At 43.3% G+C, this 21,770-nt stretch overlaps 1 protein-coding gene across 5 annotated transcripts in view; it reads right to left on the bottom strand.

The window, feature by feature from the left end:
- Window positions 1–21,770, bottom strand: part of LOC118361047 (RNA binding protein fox-1 homolog 3-like) — an 886,398-nt gene that overhangs the window by 105,825 nt on the left and 758,803 nt on the right. For all 5 annotated transcript variants that reach the window (XM_052473505.1, XM_052473504.1, XM_052473533.1 and 2 more), the window contains one exon: window positions 1,780–2,040. In XM_052473505.1, the coding sequence (XP_052329465.1) occupies window positions 1,780–2,040 (261 nt within the window). The remainder of the gene's footprint in view (window positions 1–1,779; window positions 2,041–21,770) is intronic.

The raw sequence follows: 21,770 nt of genomic DNA, 5'->3' as shown, positions 1-21,770 counted from the left end.
CACAGGTGAAAACACCTACACACACATCTACCCTATACCTCTTAGGTGGTGCACTAGATCCCTTCTTTCTGTCTCGTTAGCAGCCTCTCACGACAACTCCAATCTCTCTCTCTGTTCCCGGACTCAAAATTCTCTCCCACTCTCTCTCTCCAACTGTAAAACACAATAGCCAAATATCTGTAAAGTGACCACTCTACGGGCCCCGGCACACTGCTCCTCTACTGTGCTGCACTTACAATGTCCAAGCTCTCTAAAGTGACTGTCAATTTAAAACAGTCTGACAAACACTGACAATAGCCTCCTACTCTCCAGCTTCTATATTGCCTGTAGCAGTGCTTGACTTGGGCAGGAGCTCACTGGAGCTGAGGACCAGCACCGCCAATGTTCTACTGCTTGAGCTCCTGTATCTCTTATAGAATACTAGCTCAAAAGTATTGTGGAGCACCTGCACCTAAATATAAACAGTACCGGAACCCAAAATAAGTACTGGAATCTATTTCTGTCAAAGTCAAGTACTGGTCTAAAACAGATTGAAGGCTCCTAAACCAGTTATGGAGAAAGGAACAGAGCATATCATGTGTGGAAGGGTGATGCTAATGAAAACCTTAGATGCCCACGTGCTGTGGTGTGTGTGTTTGTGTGTGTGTGTGTGTGTGTGTGTGTGTGTGTGTGTGTGTGTGTGTGTGTGTGTGTGTGTGTGTGCGTGTGTGCGTGCGTGCGTGCGTGCGTGCGTGCGTGTGTCTGTGTGTGTGTGTGTGTGTGTGTGTGTGAGAGAGTGTGCGTGAGAGCGAGAGCAAAAGTGACAGGAGACCTCAATGGCAAGTTATAGCCTGTCATAAGACTGTGCTTTAGATGAAATGTAAATGTATTAGTAGTTACACAGATCAGCAGATGTTAAAGCAGGTGCAGTGTGATGCTTGTGTTTCTAGCTCCAGAAGTGCAGTAAATGGTACAATGCGGATACACAAATAATCCCAAGAAATAAAGTGAACAAAAAAGAACAAGAAGCAAGAAATTAAGAAATGTCAGAACAAGCAATGTCAGAGTCCGGAACATAAATATGCCAAGAGATTTTTCTACTGAGTTATTTGTGTGTGTGTCTGTGCGTATGTGTAGCTCAGTACATATAGGCCAAGTACATAAACCCTAAAGCTTGTTCCTAACAGAACTCTCATGCCAAACTTTATTTTTCTCTCTCTTATTCTTCTTTCTCTCAGCTCTTCTTTTTCTCTCTCCAGCCCTCTACTCTGATTTGAAGTTGAGTTTCAGGGTTTTGGGGCAGAGTAAATATTTCATGTAAGGCTGTCTGAACTCTGATCTGAAAGAGCAAAAGAGAGAGGCTTCAGAAGACTGGCCATGGTCAACCCTTTCCTGACAATCTCTCTCTCTCTCTCTCTCTCTCTCTCTCTCTCTCTCTCTCTCTCTCTCTCTCTCTCTCTCTCTCTCTCTCTCTCTCTCTCTCTCTCTCTCTCTCTCTCTCTCTCTCTCTCTCTCAAGCTAGTGCCTGGCAGATCTGTTCAGACAGCGGTGAGGAAAACGAGAACTAAATTAAATTGAACGGCAATTTAAAAAGATGGCAGAGGAAGAGTGAGCCTTATCAAGGAGCTTTATCCCCTTCTTTCTGCCCCCTCTTGTTCTTCCCTCTTTCAACTTTCACAGACCTACTAAATCTGAAGATATTGCCTTTTTATGGTGGAGGTTGTGTGGTTGTGTGTGTGTGTGTGTGTGTGTCTGTACATGCATGCACGTTTATGTGTGTGCATGACACTCTTCACTCACCGATACTGTAGTGGCGGTGAGGGTGGGTGTGTTGTTCTCGTTGCCGGTCTGTTCGCTGTGTGTCTGTGTGGCTGTGTACAGCGTTAGGGCGTGCTCAGCCACTGCACTCTGCCCTGTGTAGTCTGCCGGCGGGTGGGGGTGGGGGTGAGGAGGGTGGGGGGCGGTGTACTCCGCTGGGATACCGTTCTGGGGGGGGGGGTACTGGGCTGGTGGGTAGGGCTGGGCCATCGCTTCAGGAGGGGCTGGTGCCTCTTGGTTACCCTGAAGAGAGAGAGGTGGAGAGAGAGAGGGAAAGGGAAAGAGAATGGTTCATCATTATCGGCCAAGCAGTGTACAAAGCTGAGTACACACTACGAAAAGAGAGTTCCTCAAGGGTTCTTTGGGAAGGGTGATGGTTCTTTGTGAAACCATACTGACCCAAATAACCTTTTGAGCCCAATGGTTCTTTGCAGTTCAGAATATGATTCTTTCCTCTTTAGTGATAATTAAAATGTCGGGGCAGCAGCGGGTGATTTGCTGACATCTGTTTTTGTCAAACTGTGAGTGAGAGTCATTCCAGTTGTTCTAATGTGTTGTGTTCTGATATTACATGTTAGATATGACTATGGCCAGTGACAGTGTCTTGAGAAAGACTCACATATGGCCTTGTGTCAATTGAGAACTGACATTTAAATCAGTGGTTATCAAACCTCTCCTAGCACACCTGATTCAACTTGACAATTAACACAATAATAACACATATGGACTTTAAACAATACAATATGGCTGACCAGAATAAAAAAAACCTGTATGGTTCTTCAAAAGGATCTACAAAGAACTTCTTTATAGAACCATTGTCCATAAAGATTCTATAAAGAAGCATAAGAAAGAGTTCTACATAGCCCCCAAAAGGATTGTAACCATATCAGAACGCTTTTTTGGTGCTATCTAGCATATATTATTAATGGTTCTTTATAGGACCGTAGGAATTACTGTAGTTCTACTCTATATAGCACCAAAAAGGGATCCACTATGGTTAAAAGCTTTAAAAAATGTATTTGGCACTATATAGAACACATTAGTGTGTGTGTACCAATTCAAATAAGAGACCACACGTGATTTCCCGACCCTGTCCTCGGGGACCGACAGGGCCACGTTCAGTAGTCAAACGTTGTCGAACGTTGCAGAAAGAAGTGCCACCAATAGAGAGGATGTGATTCGTTATTTTTATACATGCCATAGAGGCATGTTTGTTGTAGATAGCATATTTCTATCTGAACGTTCCAAAACGTTGGGTCCTGCTGAACACGCCCCAAATGTGGAGAGGGTTGGGAACTACTGCTACCAGTGTGAGAGAGTGAAGAAACATAAGGGTGGGGAAAGGGAAGGAGGTTGAAACAGAGAGAGACACGAGACAAAAACTCAGTTTGGTCTGTCTATTTAAATTGAGTTAAATGATCACCCACGGTTTTGCAATAAAAACCCACAAGTGTTAAGAATGAGAAATGACACAACCAATAAATGCCCTGTCCCTCTGTCCCTCAATAAAATGCCAGGAGAGAGATGCTCAAATCTAATCAACACACACAGCAGACAGACAGCAGTCACACACACACACACACACACACACACACACACACACACACACACACACACACACACACACACACACACACACACACACACACACACACACACACACACACACACACACACACACACACACACACACACACACACACACACACACACAGCAGTAACACAGGGCAGACAAAATTGTGAAAATAGCTGATGAAATAGAGAAAATGTGTGTGATCCTACATGGAGAGGGATATCCTATTAGCTCTCATGGTAGATAAGCAGACTGTTTGATCATTACAAGACACACTGTTTATTTAGTGGAACATTGCTTGATAGACAGACAGACACGCACACACACACACGTTGGCCATCACTTAATATAGCTTCCACCCGGTTACTCAACCCTGCACCTTAGAGGCTGCTGCCTTATGTACATACATGGAATCACTGGTCACTTTAATAATGGAACACTAGTCACATTAATAATGTTTACATACTGCTTTACTCATCTCATATGTAGAGTATATACACCGTATTCTATTCTACTGTATTTTAGTCAATGCCACGCCGACATTGCTCGTCCTAATATTTATTTCTTAATTCCATTCTTTTACTTTTAGATTTGTGTGTATTGTTGTGTATTGTTAGATATTACTGCACTGTTGGAGCTAGGAACACAAGCATTAAGCTACACCCGCAATAACATCTGATAAATATGTGTATGTGACCAATAAAATTTGATTTGAACTACACATTCCCACACATTCTAAATGGGGGGTGGAGGGGTCTAAATGGCTCTCCTGAAAGAGACTGACCAAAGATCAATTAACTGATACATTTTGGATTATAACCTTTGATTTGAATTACAGGTTTTAATATATCACAGCTCTCTTCACTGACATGGGAATTTCTTCCCTCGGTCTTTCAACCGCCCTACCTTACCAGACCACCCACAGCCTCTCTCTCTCTCGCTCTCTCTCTAACTCAATCTTTCTCTCTCACTGTCTTTCTCATCACTCACTCTTAATGTTGACCAGTTCCCCTGTCTCTGTCTCTCTCTCTCACTCCCCCTGTGTGTGTGTCAGATAAATATCTTTATTTTTTATCTCAGCTTCCTTCTCTCTCCTCTCCTCTCTCTCTCTCTCTCTTCCTAGAAGGTGATTGATCCCATACACTGGAGGTTGGTGGTACTTTAATTGGGGAGGACAGGCTCGTGGTAATGGCTGTAGTGGACTTTGTGGAATGGCATCAAGCACAAACACCTGGTTTCCATGTGTGTGATGCCATTCTATTGACACCTTTCCAGCCATTATTATGAGCCGTCCTCCCCTCAGCAGCCTCCACATATATTCTATTATTATGTGTCTAAAGAAATCTGGCGGTTATCAATGATGATAGATACAGCACATCCCATTCGCCGTGAATTGTTTTTTTATTTTATTCTGGGAAAAATTCTTAAACTTTTCAAAGAAAAGAAAAGAAAAGGACAAAACAAAGTAGAGAAAGAAAGTGGCAAAAATCGGAAAATGTAAAATCGATCAACATCAGACAACTTTTTACAGGTAAACCACAATTGACCTCAGCCTTTTCCAAAGGTTTCTGTGATCAATATAGCTATTGAGGTTTCCTATTCTTATGCATTGAGATGGATGACGTTTTAACCAAACGAAGCGTTTTGCCGATCAGTCACTTAGCTCCAGCTTTTGGCACCCATACTTTCCTCTGGCTGCAGCTTTTGCTCAATTGTTTATTGCCACAAACACCACGGCCATCTGAGAAACAACACAACTACAGAGAAGAGGAGCTGTGTCAGGACTCGATTCAATCCATACCACTGAAGATTCGCGCTTTAGCGCAACTGACATTTTAAGGCAATATTCCAATGTTCGTGGAGCCTGAATTCACAGTAAAAGCTGCGTATGTCTTCTCATTTAGAAATGACGCTAACATTTCAATGGCGCTATAGCGCAGATCTTCAGTGCGACGGAATTAATTGGGCCCTTGGTGATTTATGAGGACAACTACAATAAAATAAAATGTTTTTGGTCACATACACATATTTAGTAGCCGTTGTTGCAGGTGTAGCGAAATGCTTGCAACAAGCGGTACAAAAACAGTTATACATTTAAAATACACTTACATATTGTAAAATGACAAAAGTGTGGGAAAAAACATTTAGGAAATGAGTCATTTGAACCTTCACAGAACATCTCTACTTACGTTCTGGGAATGCAGTGGTATCCTGACCATTTGCTGGGTAACTTATCAGAATTTGTATCTTGATGTATTTCTCACCGATATAAAATAAGGTCTTAAATAGGGTTTTCTAAATAATGACAGTGACTTAATGCCAGATACCACAGGGTCATCTACAGTACCTATCCATTTGAGATGTGTTGTTATTTGGTCCATTAATATTAGTGTTTTCATAAAATAAACACAAAAATGTCATAAACTTCATGAATATGTATATTTTCTTTAGTTTATCATACTACCGTCCTCAAAATGTTAAGGAATTTTAACCACTTTAAAATGGACATACATCAATCATTTAAAAGCTCACTACATTGAATAACATATCATTTAAAAAAATATATTTCAAAGTAACATACTTTGAAGAGATGGTGATTGGGTTTAAATAGGCGTTTGTCATTTTGTACTCTATATTCAGTGTACTTGTCTTTAACTGCCATTTCCCAAGAGTCAGACTCTTCCCAACTCATTATTCTCAGCTTCAGAATCCTTTGCATTCACCAAATGTTGTGTAGTTATCCTTAGATCATTTATATTCTCCAGACTTGCCCAAAGGGAATTGTTGATATGTTATACATTTTTATTCTATACAACATTATCTGTGGAAAAATGCGCCAAAAATGCATTTTACGTACATCTTTAGTATTTTACAGACAGAAAGATTTTAAAACGTATTTATCCACAATCTGCTCTGGACAAGTCCAGTCCTGGAGTGTCTTAACAAAATGAAACCAGAATATTATGACGGACTTCATCCATTATTCAGACAAATTTATTTTAGCGATATGCAAATATTTAATGAGCTTTGGCCTCATTTGCATATTTGAATACAATATTTCTGAAATATTGTAATACAAAAAAAGTGTTATGTTTGTGTCTACATTAAACTGGTAAAAGTTGATTGTGGTATGATTAAGATAAATATTTGACACTATGTCATGCTTACGGTTTTCACCATAACGCCCCCATAACATCATAGTAATATTTTTCTCTGCACATCCAATCTAATTACCCACACTCAGTTTTACATGTGCTCCAGTTGTTGACTGGAGAAGTGGCTTTGCACAGAAGGAGCTCATGAGAACATTCAGTGCAGAACACTGAGTGCTTGGTTAAGAAATGGCACTCAGCTCTGTATGTGAGAGCCGCAGTGAGAAATGGCACTCAGCTCTGTATGTGAGAGCCGCAGTGAGAAATGGCACTCAGCTCTGTATGTGAGAGCCGCAGTGAGAAATGGCACTCAGCTCTGTATTTGAGAGCCGCAGTGAGAAATGGCACTCAGCTCTGTATGTGAGAGCCGCAGTGAGAAATGCCACTCAGCTCTGTATGTGAGAGCTCTGTATGTGACAGCCGCAGAAATGGCACTCAGCTCTGTATGTGAGAGCCACTCAGCTCCTAGTGAGAAATGGCACTCAGCTCTGTATGTGAGAGCCGCAGTGAGAAATGGCACTCAGCTCTGTATGTGAGAGCCGCAGTGAGAAATGCCACTCAGCTCTGTATGTGACAGCCGCAGTGAGAAATGGCACTCAGCTCTGTATGTGAGAGCCGCAGTGAGAAATGCCACTCAGCTCCTAATGTTAGAGCTGCAGTGAGAAATGGCACTCAGCTCTGTATGTGAGAGCCGCAGTGAGAAATGGCACTCAGCTCTGTATGTGAGAGCCGCAGTGAGAAATGGCACTCAGCTCTGTATGTGAGAGCCGCAGTGAGAAATGGCACTCAGCTCTGTATGTGAGAGCCGCAGTGAGAAATGGCACTCAGCTCTGTATGTGAGAGCCGCAGTGAGAAATGGCACTCAGCTCTGTATGTGAGAGCCGCAGTGAGAAATGGCACTCAGCTCTGTATGTGAGAGCCGCAGTGAGAAATGGCACTCAGCTCTGTATGTGAGAGCCGCAGTGAGAAATGGCACTCAGCTCTGTATGTGAGAGCCGCAGTGAGAAATGGTTTGCGTCAAGTCTTCTTTTTAATAAACCTAAATCAGAAAAGCGATGTGTAATATATCTCACACTAGAGCCTGCACTGCTGCACACACACGCACGCACGCACGCACGCACGCACGCACGCACGCACGCACGCACGCACGCACACACACACACACACACACACACACACACACACACACACACACACACACAGTAAGTGTTGCAGTATGAAACAGCTTCCTCTCCTACAAAAAGAGAGTGAAAAAAGAAGAATAGAAAGTGAAGGGAGGGACAAAGGGAAGAGGAGAAGAGGAGAAAAGAGAGAGGAATCAGGGAAATAAGATTTGGAATAAAACAGAAAGAAGAAGAGAGACTGAGAGAGAGTGCAAGGGTATAAGAGAGTAGAGCGACCGAGTAGAGAGAGAGAACAGAAGAGAGAGTCATATCGAGATAGAAAGAGAGGGAGCGAAAGAGAAGAATGAGGGAGAGAGAGAGAAAAAGAGAAAGAGAGAAAGACAGATGGAAGTTATCTCTCTTTCACTCTACTGAACTATCAGATTGACTGAGAAGGTGAAGCACTAAACAACCCCCGATTCTTGTTGACAAGTTGTGTTGGTACATTTTTTCTGTTATGAGCTAAATCCTACTATCCATCGATCCCTTCATCCCCCTGCCTCCTTCCTCTCTCCTTTCCTCTCGCTCTCTCTTCCTCAGTGAGCTGCAGTCTCAATCCCTCCCTCATTGAGTTTATTTACCTCTGGATCAACGGACCATCATGTTACATGTCCTATTGACTCACACATACTATGTAGACAGCAAGATCACACACTCACACAGACACTGAACTCTCTCTCTCTCTCTCTCTCTCTCTCTCTCTCTCTCTCTCTCTCTCTCTCTCTCTCCTCTCTCCCTCTCTCTCTCTCTCTCTCTCTCTCTCTCTCTCTCTCTCTCTCTCTCTCTCTCTCTCTCTCTCTCTCTCTCTCTCTCTCTCTCTCTCTCTCTCTCTCTAGATATACATATATATATACACACACTGAGTATACCAAACATTAGGAACACCTTCCTAATATTGAGTTGCACTTCCCTATTGCCCTCATAATAGCCTCTGTTCATCGGGAATGGGCTTTACAAGGGGTCGAAAGTGTTCCACATGGATACTGACCCATGTTGATTCCAATGCTTCCCACAGTTGTGTCAAGGGGGCTGGATGTCCTTTGGGTGGTGGACCATTCTTGATACACACGGGAAACTGTTGAGCGTGAAAAACTCAGACGCGTTGCAGTTGTTGACACAAATCCGTGTGACTGGCACCTACTACCATACCCTGTTCAAAGGCCCAGTCTTGCCCATTCCCCCTCTAAATGGCAAACACACAATCCATGTCTCAATTGTCTCAAGGCTTAAAAATCATTCTTTAACCTGCCTCCTCCCCTTCATCTACACTGATTGAAGGGGATTTAACAAGTGACATCAATAAGGGATTATAACTTTCAACTGGATTCACCTGGTCAGTCTGTCATGGAAAGAGCAGGTGTTCTTAATGTTTTGTACATTCAGTGTATTTGTTACACCTGTGAGTGAGAAAGCTGTAACAATTTAACTCATATTTGGTTATAATGCCCCATAAATTTAAAGTGTACAGACCACAGGAGGTTGGTAGCACCTTAATTGGGGAGGACGGGCTCGTGGTAATGGCTGGAGCGAAATTAATGGAATGGTAGCAAATACAACAAGCACGTGGTTTCCATGTGTTTGACGCAATTTCATTTGCTCTCTTCCACCCATTATTATCAGCCGTCCTCCCCTCAGCAGCCTCCATTGGTATAGGGGAAAGATTGGCAGCAAGTCTTAAAGATTATGATCTGTCAAAATCATGTTTTTTAAGAAAGAGGAGGATATTTGGATGAAACCATATTATGATGATAGAAGTAAGAAAAATGACTGTTGCTTCTACATTGATAAAGTTTGATCATAAAGTTACAGGTCCCCTCCACCATGTCAAACACTTGGATTCAGGAGGCAGGATTAGTAAGGGGATAGGGTGACATCACCCTAACTCTCATTTTAATACACCAATGATAACATGATATTCTCTTACCTCATTTAAATAAGTAGCTACTTCCTTGTAACCAACACCAGAGAAGGTGTGTGTGCAGAGGGGCGTGGTTTATATAGCTAGATAGCTACTCTGCTCGTGGGAGAGTTTGACTGTAGGGTGTCAGCGAATATAATACAAGTTTACCCTATTCATCTCTGGCAAAGATACTTATTCACCAGTGTCTGGTGTTAGCTAGTTAGTGGCTAGCTGGGTCGTCAGCCAGCATGGAACAAAAGGTGGGAAGGGTCATTCAAAACTCAGACGCAGTTGTCAAGTCAACACATCCGTCAGTGCTTCTGTTAACCACATCACAAGAGACATGCCAAACGGGAGATGCAGCCCAAAAAATGTTGACATCATTGCTGCAATGTCGATATTTGACTTGCTTTGTGTATCACCAAATTTGCTTGAAACAATTTTACTGCAGCACTGCTCACTGCATCAAAGTTTGTTGATGTATGCGTTTCAAAGAGCTGTCAGTCAAGGCGAGCTCATGAATATAAGCTCCCCGCCCACTCAGCCTGTGTTTTCCAACTTCCTGGGAGTGATGGGAAACCTAGGCTTTCTGAAGGCTTCGGAGCTTTCACCAAATTGTGTCAAATTGTGCCGAAAAATGGTTAATTACTCAGAGCTTCATTATCAGTTCACAATGCACATTAATGACATCTGTTGGTGAGTTTTTATCTCCACTGTTTTCATCAAAACTATGTGACACAGCAGTAAGTTGTTGGCTTTAGTAGCCTATTATCAATTGGAATACCAGGTTTGCATCTTACATCATGCTTCTCTTTTTCACCAGGAAGTTTATTGTATAAAAAAACGGAATCTATGGCATTGTTAAGGATGCTTAAGACAGAAGCCTGTACTGTACTAAATAAAACAAATGAACAAATCGAAATAGTGTGTCTTCAACGTAATTCATACCCTCACATCCATGAATGTTCCATAGTTCCCTACACTACCTGCTATGCTACCGGAATGGAAGAAAGTACCAGAACAATTTCGAAATCAGAAGCAATCTTGCATTTTGGAACACACGGTTTGAAAAAGCACGTGATCAAACGAAGCTTATGACATTATAGATGACGAACTTCTGATAAAGTGATATACGCATCGGCACACCGCTTCAAATTTAGATGCTTAGCAATTTTGGCGCATGGCTTGGAGCTCCGGTATCAAAAGTAACATCACTACTTCCTGGTAGTTAGCCAAAAAAAAGTACTTGTGAGCATCTCTATCCAAAACAAATATTATGGGTGATATTTTAACCACTCAAATGGCTAATTTACATGGGAATCAGAATGACTGTTTGGAACCTTTAAAATAACCCATGTTTGGGTAATCAGGTTATTTTCAGGATGCAGGTTTAGGATGCATGTCCTATTGGGGGCATTTTAATCAGGTTATTTTCAGGATGCATGTCCTATTGGGGGCATTTTAATCAGGTTATTTTCAGGATGCATGTCCTATTGGGGGCATTTTAATCAGGTTAATTTCAGGATGCATGTCCTATTGGGGGCATTTTAATCAGGTTATTTTCAGGATGCATGTCCTATTGGGGGCATTTTAATCAGGTTATTTTCAGGATGCATGTCCTATTGGGGGCATTTTAATCAGGTTAATTTCAGGATGCATGTCCTATTGGGGGCATTTTAATCAGGTTATTTTCAGGATGCATGTCCTATTGGGGGCATTTTAATCAGGTTATTTTCAGGATGCAGGTTCAGGATGCATGTCCTATTGGGGGCATTTTAATCAGGTTATTTTCAGGATGCATGTCCTATTGGGGGCATTTTAATCAGGTTATTTTCAGGATGCAGGTTCAGGATGCATGTCCTATTGGGGGCATTTTAATCAGGTTATTTTCAGGATGCATGTCCTATTGGGGGCATTTTAATCAGGTTATTTTCAGGATGCAGGTTCAGGATGCATGTCCTATTGGGGGCATTTTAATCAGGTTATTTTCAGGATGCAGGTTCAGGATGCATGTCCTATTGGGGGCATTTTAATCAGGTTATTTTCAGGATGCATGTCCTATTGGGGGCATTTTAATCAGGTTATTTTCAGGATGCATGTCCTATTGGGGGCATTTTAATCAGGTTATTTTCAGGATGCAGGTTCAGGATGCATGTCCTATTGGGGGCATTTTAATCAGGTTATTTTCAGGATGCATGTCCTATTGGGGGCATTTTAATCAGGTTATTTTCAGGATGCATGTCCTATTGGGGGCATTTTAATCAGGTTATTTTCAGGATGCATGTCCTATTGGGGGCATTTTAATCAGGTTATTTGGCTACCCATAAAAGTAAATATCATTCCTGTTCATCATGTTCAGTTTATACTCTCCACAACTCCCTTGTCTTCCAATATTATATACTGAACAAAAATATAAATGCATCATGTAATCTGTCAGTTTTATGAGCGGAAATCCCATTTTTTTCCATATGCACAAAATGTTTATTTCTCTGAAATTATTTACACAAATTATTGAGCATTTTTCCAAGATGCAGGAAAGTCTACCAGAGCTGTTCTCACCAGAGACTTAATAACATTATTATTTAAATATCATATCAAAGTGGTAACAAACCCAACATTGGGATCAGCAGAGGCACTTGAGGAACACATAGTCTTGGGTAAGACCTACAGAAATATCTGTACTCAACATACCAATACCAATACAGCAGAACAGATGAACCGGAATGACATTAACCCTCATGGGTGGCCGAAAAAAATGTCCTGAAAGCCACACCGCGACTAAGCCACGCCTCCAGTCTTCTGATCTGATCCAGTGGGTCATAGCTCAATAACCCAGCATCAATAACCTAACACCCCAACTGGGTGACCCTGGGGACTGTAAGACAGAGACTGGGTTTTTGGGGACTACGACAGCTGACTTTTGAGGGCAAGGTTTTAATCATTAAAGCTGTGATTTTACCTGTGCTTTTATTAATCAGTTCTGTGTTTATCCCCCCTCGAAGGAGTATTTTAGACCTGGAGCGAATGCTTTGTTACTTCCTGTGGGGAGGCAAGTGGGAGAGGCTGAGGAGGGAGGTGGTCAAGAGGCCCAGGTCCAAGGGGGGGAAAGGCTTGCCTGACCTCTACTTGTTCCTGGGCAGCCGCTACACAGCGTTACATCTGACTCTTGCCACCTCCCCGGTCAACAACAAGACTCAGGCCCTCGCACGGTTCTGGCTGGGATCTTACCTCAGGACTCTGAGGCTGATCCCAGTCGACCTGCGAGCCCCAGTCTCTTTCCTGCTACCCCCGCCATACGTCCAGCTCCAGAAGTTTTTAAGACATTTTAAACTGGAAAAAGAAACAGTCACGGTCTTAACAAAACACCGCTCTCTTCTCTCTCTTGTGCAGGAGCGGGAACCAGTATGTCCAGTGCGCGGGCTCGCTATAGGTGAGCCCACAACGGTTTGGCGCAACGTGGCCCATCCTGCTCTCCTGAATCGGCATCGGGACCTGTCCTGGATGGTCGCCCACGAGATCCTCTCGGTCAAGGCCGTTATGCACTCACGGGGCATGGCGAGGACATCCGCGTGCCCCCGACCAGGCTGCGGCCAAGAAGAGTCGGTGAGGCACATGCTCTGGGAGTGCAGAGCCGCCAGGGACCTGTGGAAGGAAGCAGGCCCCCTGATCTCCTCGTGTCTGCCAGCAGGGGAGGACCTAACACCTCAGCTCGTGCTGTATGGGGTGGGCCGAAGGCCCATTCCATCGAAGACCTTCACCAAGCTCTGGCCCACCCTCACGTGCCTGAAGGAAGCACTGTGGTCCTCCCGTAACCTGCTGGTAGCGAAAAACGTAGAGACCACCCCCAGGCAGTGGCCATGGTAGCCACGGAAGCCCTGGGGTGGTACGAAAGGAAGGGGCCTCGACCCCAGGCGAAGGGTCCCCACAACACCCTAGGTCCCGGCGGCCACGGCCTGACAGCGCTGCGGCGCCTAGGGCGATGCGCCTAGGGGAGGGATCTCCTCTGGGCCCCGAAGGACGGGACGATGATCTATTCAGAAGAGCAGGATGAGGTGAGCTTGATAAAGACTCACCCCGCTCCTGTACAAGGGACTGAAGACAGCTTTTTAACAAAGTGGCATTTTAACATGTTTTTCATGCCTTAAAAATGTTTTACCTTTGTTAGATCATCAGCACACATTTTACATGGCTTTTACAGATTTGATGTTTTTACAAAGAAAGTACTTTTATTCATGGTTGTTTTCATTGGTTTTAACAACATGTACTTTTTAACAAATTTAAATGTAACTTTCAAATGCTGTGTTTTATGCTTTGTTGCCGTTTTTATGTGTGTAAATGATGTAAAAAATGTATGAGCTGTTTTTAAAGGAATTGTGTCAATAAAACTTTTCCAAAAGAAAAAAACTGGCTCGTTCAAAATAACCCAATGTGTGTTCTGTCCAATATTTACCCAAATTTGGTTGTTTTTAACCCAGCATTTGTTTTTGTAGTCTCACCCAGTCTTCTGGAGTTTAACAGTAACTCTAACCCAGAGAAGTTTCACAAAGTCCACCAAGTCATAGTCTGAGGCATCGTCCTAAATAGCACCCTATTCTCTTTATAGTACTTTTGAGAGTTGGATAATGCAACCCATTTGCTTCCTACATTGGTCACATAGCCTATAACATGCATTCATGACATGATACATGGCTCCTAGTAACCATAGGAACTAAAATAGTCTTCTCATTTTGTGTTTATTAGCTTGTTGATTTGTGCAGCCTTTCTCATTCTCAGTTTCCATTTGTTTTCTCCTCCCCTCTCTGTTTCTCTGTTTATTTAGCTGCTCATTTCCCGCCATAATTACTGCAAATGGAGAATTAGCGTCTTTTCAGCAAGGGAGGGTTTAATTTCATGACTATATTATGCCAAGAACAGATGGGGGCTATTTTACAGTACATAATATATTATAAAACAGAATATATTATAACACAGTATATTTGAGGTGTAAAATCATTATTTAATGGGACTTGGCTTAGCCTGATAGATGGTCAGTGTGTGTGTGTGTGTGTGTGTGTGTGTGTGTGTGTGTGTGTGTGTGTGTGTGTGTGTGTGTGTGTGTGTGTGTGTGTGTGTGTGTGTGTGTGTGTGTGTGTGTGCGCGTGCGCCTGCGGGCGTGTGCGTGTGTATGTAATGGGGGCAGCCCTACATTTAGTAGGCTTCACTCGTAGAAAAAAGGTGCTACGTAGAATCATAACGGGGAACCCTTTCTGATGCTCTTCTTAGAACCCTCTATAAAAGGTTATACCGAGAATCCTTTTATCTTTGAAGGGTTCTTCCTAGAACTCTCCATGTACGGTTCCACCAAGAACCAAGAGGAAGATTCATACAAGCTTCTTCACATCATTGATAGTCATGATATATTGCCTGACAGTCTATGTATTGAATGAAAAGTACAGAGACCTCACCTTCTAAAGATTCAACTGAAATTGTCCAAGATGAACTAGCTTGCTAACTTGTGCTGACAGTTCCATTTGGACTTGTTAGCTAAATTATACAGCCAACATTTTGTCTATGTTGACATTGATTCAATAAGCTAACAGTTGGATTAACACACATTTGTGAAACCATGATGTGTATGACAGGATTGGATGTTGCATACAATTTCAATGTTGTTTGAGTTGCTTTATCAGCACATTTGCTTGAGGTAATCTCACTGCTCACTGTATCCATGTTCTATGTCATAGGCTTTTTCAAAGAACCGTCAGTCAAGGTGAGATCCCCGCCCACTCAGCATGTTAGCTCCCCGCCCACTCAGCCTGTTAGCTCCCCGCCCACTCAGCCTGTTAGCTCCCCGCCCACTCAGCATGTTAGCTCCCCGCCCACTCAGCATGTTAGCTCCCCGCCCACTCAGCCTGTTAGCTCTCCGCCCACTCAGCCTGTTAGCTCCCCACCCACTCAGCCTGTTAGCTCCCCGCCCACTCAGCCTGTTAGCTCCCCGCCCACTCAGCCTGTTAGCTCCCCGCCCACTCAGCATGTTAGCTCCCCGCCCACTCAGCATGTTAGCTCCCCGCCCACTCAGCCTGTTAGCTCTCCGCCCACTCAGCATGTTAGCTCCCCACCCACTCAGCCTGTTAGCTCCCCACCCACTCAGCCAACTAGCTCCCCGCCCACTCAGCGTACTAGCTCCCCGCCCACTAAGGCTACTAGCTCCCCGTCCACTCAGGCTACTAGCTCCCCGTCCACTCAGGCTACTAGCTCCCCGTCCACTCAGGCTACTAGCTCCCCGTCCACTCAGGCTACTAGCTCCCCGTCCACTCAGTCTACTAGATCCCCGCCCACTCAGCCTACTAGCTCCCCGCCCACTCAGTCTACTAGATCCCCGCCCACTCAGCCTACACGCTCCCCGCCCACTCAGTCTACTAGCTCCCTGCCCACTCAGTCTACTAGCTCCGCACCCACTTAGTCTGTCTTTTCAGACTTCCACATGCAAGCATTTTTATTAGGAAAAAATATTATGGAGGATGTTTCTGTCACTCAAAAGTCTCTTTTACATGGGGATCAGAATGACTGTTCAAGACATTTCAAATCAAATTTCATTTGTCACATACACATGGTTAGCAGATGTTAATGCGAGTGTAGCAAAATGCTTGTGCTTCTAGTTCCGACAATGCAGTAATAACCAACAAGTAATCTAACTAACAATTTCATTTACCTCTGTACAGAGTTCATTTAACTACTGAATCAACTTTAGAACTGTTACACTGACAAATCAATACTAGGTAACACTGGCCAATTTGCTGTGTACAAATAAGTACAGTCTGAAACATTTTTTAAATGTAATTTACACTTGTGGGAATTGGCCTATGTTGATAGGGCTAAATTGAAATGTTTCTTACAGAAAAAATATGAAAATGCATCACCATGGTATCAATTGAAAGGGAACAGTTTGAGATGATGGGAAAATAATTAAACCAAAGGTGAGGACACAACAGTTCACCTGACATAAGACTGAATCCAAACATTACATGGTGGATTTGATGTGAATTTTACATTTACTGTACTTTTGCCTCATTTGTTGATAACTAAATCTGAAACTCCTCTGGATAAATTCAGTAACACAATAAGAATATTCCTGGAAATTGTGGGGATGGTACAACATAAGACAAACAAAATGACAAGGCTTTGAGTGAGAGGACTAACTTGTGTCTCCAAGTGCCCACACACCTCTCCAACGTATGCACAGTTCCCAAGTAGTTTCAATGCACTTTTATGACTCAAAGAAGAGTATTTTCTGAGCTCTCCTAGCTGTGCTGTTAAGGAACTAGAGCACACCTGTTTATGGTACGGAAATGGGAAATGCATATTTTGGAATCACAGGTGTTCGGCTTGCTTGTATGACATCAAAGTGTTTTTTAATATAAACTTCAACACCTCATCTTTCAAAATACAGAGTCCTCTTAATGTACCGCATTTCCCTCACTCAGACGACAAAACATTTGTAAAAGTTGCCCAATTAGCGGGAGGGATGGGGGCAACTTCTTGTTGCGCACGGTGCTGAAATTTAAAACGTCTGTCAGTCAAATCCCCTACAGCGCTGTGTAGCACCTAGCCAGAGCTCTGACATCATGTATAGCATGTTACTGTCCAGCCACTGTTTTCCAATTGAGTCTTTTATTGGTTCCCAAATCTGCCATTTTCAACCCGGGTATGAGTGTAAAGGGCTACAGTTTAAACACGACGGTAAACACTAATGCTCAGGCACTATAATTATTATCTTTTTAAATAACAAAAATAATGCTTGTTCAGATGCAGATGGGTTCTATGTAGAAACCTTCCTGCCTTCCAAACAATCATCAAAGAACCCTTTCTTCCAAAAATGGTTCTTAGGATGAAAAAGGTTCCAGTTAGAACCCTTGCCTTACAAAGAACCCTTTTGGAACCGTTTTTTCTAAGAGTGTCGCCTGGAACTTCATTCCACTGGCTGTCACTGCCGGACCGGGGCCAGATTTATGGACGCCGTGGCGGCGTCTGTTAGCGTGCTAGCAAGCAGTTAGCAAGCGGTGGGGTGGGCTGAGTTATCGATGGCCGCTCCTGTAGCCGCCTCTCATGGGAAGGACCCAGGCTTGTGAAACAGGACAGGCTAATGGTGCCTGAATAAAATAATACTCAGCGCGACAGCACAATAGACAGCCCTAATTAATAAACATTATTAAAAAGGGTTGTCATAGAGACTTAACGAATTAGACAAACTGGAGTTATGAAGCAACTCAGATAAAGAGGGTAGGGAGGTAGAGAGGGAGGAAGTCTGTTAGAGAAAGACAGTGAGAAGGAGCGAGGGCGGAAGTACGTATGTTAGAGAAAGAAAGAGAGTAAGAAGAGAGGGAGTGTGTTGAAAATAGAGGGGGTAAATAAGAAAGGACACTATCTTTCTGTCTCACAGACTTTGTCCCTGCTTATTCCACTCTTTTCCTCTATTCTGTTTATCTCTCTCCCTCACTCTATCTGTCTTTCAGTTGTCATTCTCTCTCTCCCTCACTCTATCTGTCTTTCAGTTGTCATTCTCTCTCTCCCTCACTCTCTCTGTCTTTCAGTTGTCATTCTCTCTCTCCCTCACTCTCTCTGTCTTTCAGTTGTCATTCTCTCTACCTCACTCTCTCTGTCTTTCAGTTGTCATTCTCTCTCTCCCTCACTCTCTCTGTCTTTCAGTTGTCATTCTCTCTCTCCCTCACTCTCTCTGTCTTTCAGTTGTCATTCTCTCTCTCCCTCACTCTCTCTGTCTTTCAGTTGTCATTCTCTCTCCCTCACTCTCTCTGTCTTTCAGTTGTCATTCTCTCTCTCCCTCACTCTCTCTGTCTTTCAGTTGTCATTCTCTCTCTCCCTCACTCTCTCTGTCTTTCAGTTGTCATTCTCTCTCTCCCTCACTCTCTCTGTCTTTCAGTTGTCATTCTCTCTCTCCCTCACTCTATCTGTCTTTCAGTTGTCATTCTCTCTCTCCCTCACTCTATCTGTCTTTCAGTTGTCATTCTCTCTCTCCCTCACTCTATCTGTCTTTCAGTTGTCATTCTCTCTCTCCCTCACTCTATCTGTCTTTCAGTTGTCATTCTCTCTCTCCCTCACTCTATCTGTCTTTCAGTTGTCATTTTCTCTCTCCCTCACTCTATCTGTCTTTCAGTTGTCATTCTCTCTCTCCCTCACTCTATCTGTCTTTCAGTTGTCATTCTCTCTCCCTCACTCTATCTGTCTTTCAGTTGTCATTCTCTCTCTCCCTCTATCTGTCTTTCAGTTGTCATTCTCTCTCTATCTGTCTTTCAGTTGTCATTCTCTCTCTCCCATCTGTCTTTCAGTTGTCATTCTCTCTCTCCCACTCTGTCTTTCAGTTGTCATTCTCTCTCTCCCTCACTCTGTCTTTCAGTTGTCATTCTCTCTCTCCCTCACTCTATCTGTCTTTCAGTTGTCATTCTCTCTCTCCCTCACTCTCTCTGTCTTTCAGTTGTCATTATCTCTCTCTCCCTCACTCTGTCTTTCAGTTGTCATTCTCTCTCCCCTCCCTCTTTCAGTTGTCATCTATCTGTCTTTCAGTTGTCATTCTCTCTCTCCCTCACTCTATCTGTCTTTCAGTTGTCATTCTCTCTCTCCCTCACTCTATCTGTCTTTCAGTTGTCATTCTCTCTCTCCCTCACTCTATCTGTCTTTCAGTTCTCATTATCTCTCTCCCTCACTCTGTCTGTCTTTCAGTTGTCATTATCTCTCTCCCTCACTCTATCTGTCTTTCAGTTGTCATTCTCTCTCTCCCTCACTCTATCTGTCTTTCAGTTGTCATTCTCTCTCTCCCTCTATCTGTCTTTCAGTTGTCATTCTCTCTCTCCCTCACTCTCTCTGTCTTTCAGTTGTCATTCTCTCTCTCCCTCACTCTCTCTGTCTTTCAGTTGTCATTCTCTCTCTCCCTCATTCTCTCTGTCTTTCAGTTGTCATTATCTCTCTCCCTCACTCTGTCTTTCAGTTGTCATTCTCTCTCTCCCTCACTCTATCTGTCTTTCAGTTGTCATTCTCTCTCTCCCTCACTCTATCTGTCTTTCAGTTGTCATTCTCTCTCTCCCTCACTCTATCTGTCTTTCAGTTGTCATTTTCTCTCTCCCTCACTCTATCTGTCTTTCAGTTGTCATTCTCTCTCTCCCTCACTCTATCTGTCTTTCAGTTGTCATTTTCTCTCTCCCTCACTCTATCTGTCTTTCAGTTGTCATTCTCTCTCTCCCTCACTCTATCTGTCTTTCAGTTGTCATTCTCTCTCTCCCTCTATCTGTCTTTCAGTTGTCATTCTCTCTCTCTATCACTCTATCTGTCTTTCAGTTGTCATTCTCTCTCTATCTGTCTTTCAGTTGTCATTCTCTCTCTCCCATCTGTCTTTCAGTTGTCATTATCACTCTCCCTCACTCTGTCTTTCAGTTGTTATTCTCTCTCTCCCTCACTCTATCTGTCTTTCAGTTGTCATTCTCTCTCTCTCCTCACTCTCTCTGTCTTTCAGTTGTCATTCTCTCTCTCCCTCACTCTCTCTGTCTTTCAGTTGTCATTATCTCTCTCCCTCACTCTGTCTTTCAGTTGTCATTCTCTCTCTCCCTCACTCTATCTGTCTTTCAGTTGTCATTCTCTCTCTCCCTCACTCTATCTGTCTTTCAGTTGTCATTCTCTCTCTCCCTCACTCTATCTGTCTTTCAGTTGTCATTCTCTCTCTCCCTCACTCTATCTGTCTTTCAGTTCTCATTATCTCTCTCCCTCACTCTGTCTGTCTTTCAGTTGTCATTATCTCTCTCCCTCACTCTATCTGTCTTTCAGTTGTCATTCTCTCTCTCCCTCACTCTATCTGTCTTTCAGTTGTCATTCTCTCTCTCCCGCTATCTGTCTTTCAGTTGTCATTCTCTCTCTCTCTCACTCTATCTGTCTTTCAGTTGTCATTCTCTCTCTCCCTCACTCTATCTGTCTTTCAGTTGTCATTCTCTCTCTCCCATCTGTCTTTCAGTTGTCATTATCTCTCTCCCTCACTCTGTCTTTCAGTTGTTATTCTCTCTCCCTCACTCTATCTGTCTTTCAGTTGTCATTCTCTCTCCCTCACTCTATCTGTCTTTCAGTTGTCATTCTCTCTCTCCCTCACTCTATCTGTCTTTCAGTTGTCTTTCTCTCTCCCCCATCTGTCTTTCAGTTGTCATTCTCTCTCTCCCTCACTCTATCTGTCTTTCAGTTGTCATTCTCTCTCTCCCTCACTCTATCTGTCTTTCAGTTGTCATTCTCTCTCTCCCATCTGTCTTTCAGTTGTCATTCTCTCTCTCCCTCACTCTATCTGTCTTCCAGTTGTCATTATCTCTCTCCCTCACTCTATCTGTATTTCAGTTGTCATTCTCTCTCTCCCATCTGTCTTGCAGTTGTCATTCTCTCTCTCCCTCACTCTATCTGTCTTTCAGTTGTCGTTCTCTCTCTCCCTCACTCTATCTGTCTTTCAGTTGTCATTCTCTCTTTCCCTCACTCTATCTGTCTTTCAGTTGTCATTCTCTCTCTCCCTCACTCTATCTGTCTTTCAGTTGTCATTCTCTCTCTCCCTCACTCTCTCTGTCTTTCAGTTGTCATTATCTCTCTCCTCACTCTGTCTGTCTTTCAGTTGTCATTATCTCTCTCCTCACTCTATCTGTATTTCAGTTGTCATTCTCTCTCTCCCATCTGTCTTTCAGTTGTCATTCTCTCTCTCTCTCACTCTATCTGTCTTTCAGTTGTCATTCTCTCTCCCTCACTCTATCTGTCGTTCAGTTGTCATTCTCTCTCTCTCACTCTCTGTCTTTCAGTTGTCATTATCTCTCTCCCTCACTCTATCTGTCTTTCAGTTGTCATTATCTCTCTCCTCACTCTATCTGTCTTTCAGTTGTCATTCTCTCTCTCCCCTCACTCTATATGTCTTTCAGTTGTCATTCTCTCTCTCCCTCACTCTGTCTTTCAGTTGTCATTCTCTCTCTCCCATCTGTCTTTCAGTTGTCATTCTCACTCTCCTCACTCTGTCTGTCTTTCAGTTGTCATTCTCTCTCTCCCTCACTCTATCTGTCTTTCAGTTGTCATTCTCTCTCCCCATCTGTCTTTCAGTTGTCATTCTCTCTCTCCCATCTGTCTTTCAGTTGTCATTCTCTCTCTCCCTCACTCTATCTGTCTTTCAGTTGTCATTCTCTCTC

Source organism: Oncorhynchus keta, chromosome 2, assembly GCF_023373465.1.
Source record: "Oncorhynchus keta strain PuntledgeMale-10-30-2019 chromosome 2, Oket_V2, whole genome shotgun sequence".
Lineage (NCBI taxonomy): Eukaryota > Metazoa > Chordata > Actinopteri > Salmoniformes > Salmonidae > Oncorhynchus > Oncorhynchus keta.
Note: the sequence above shows the minus strand (reverse complement) of the source record. Positions and strands in the feature narration are given on the sequence as shown.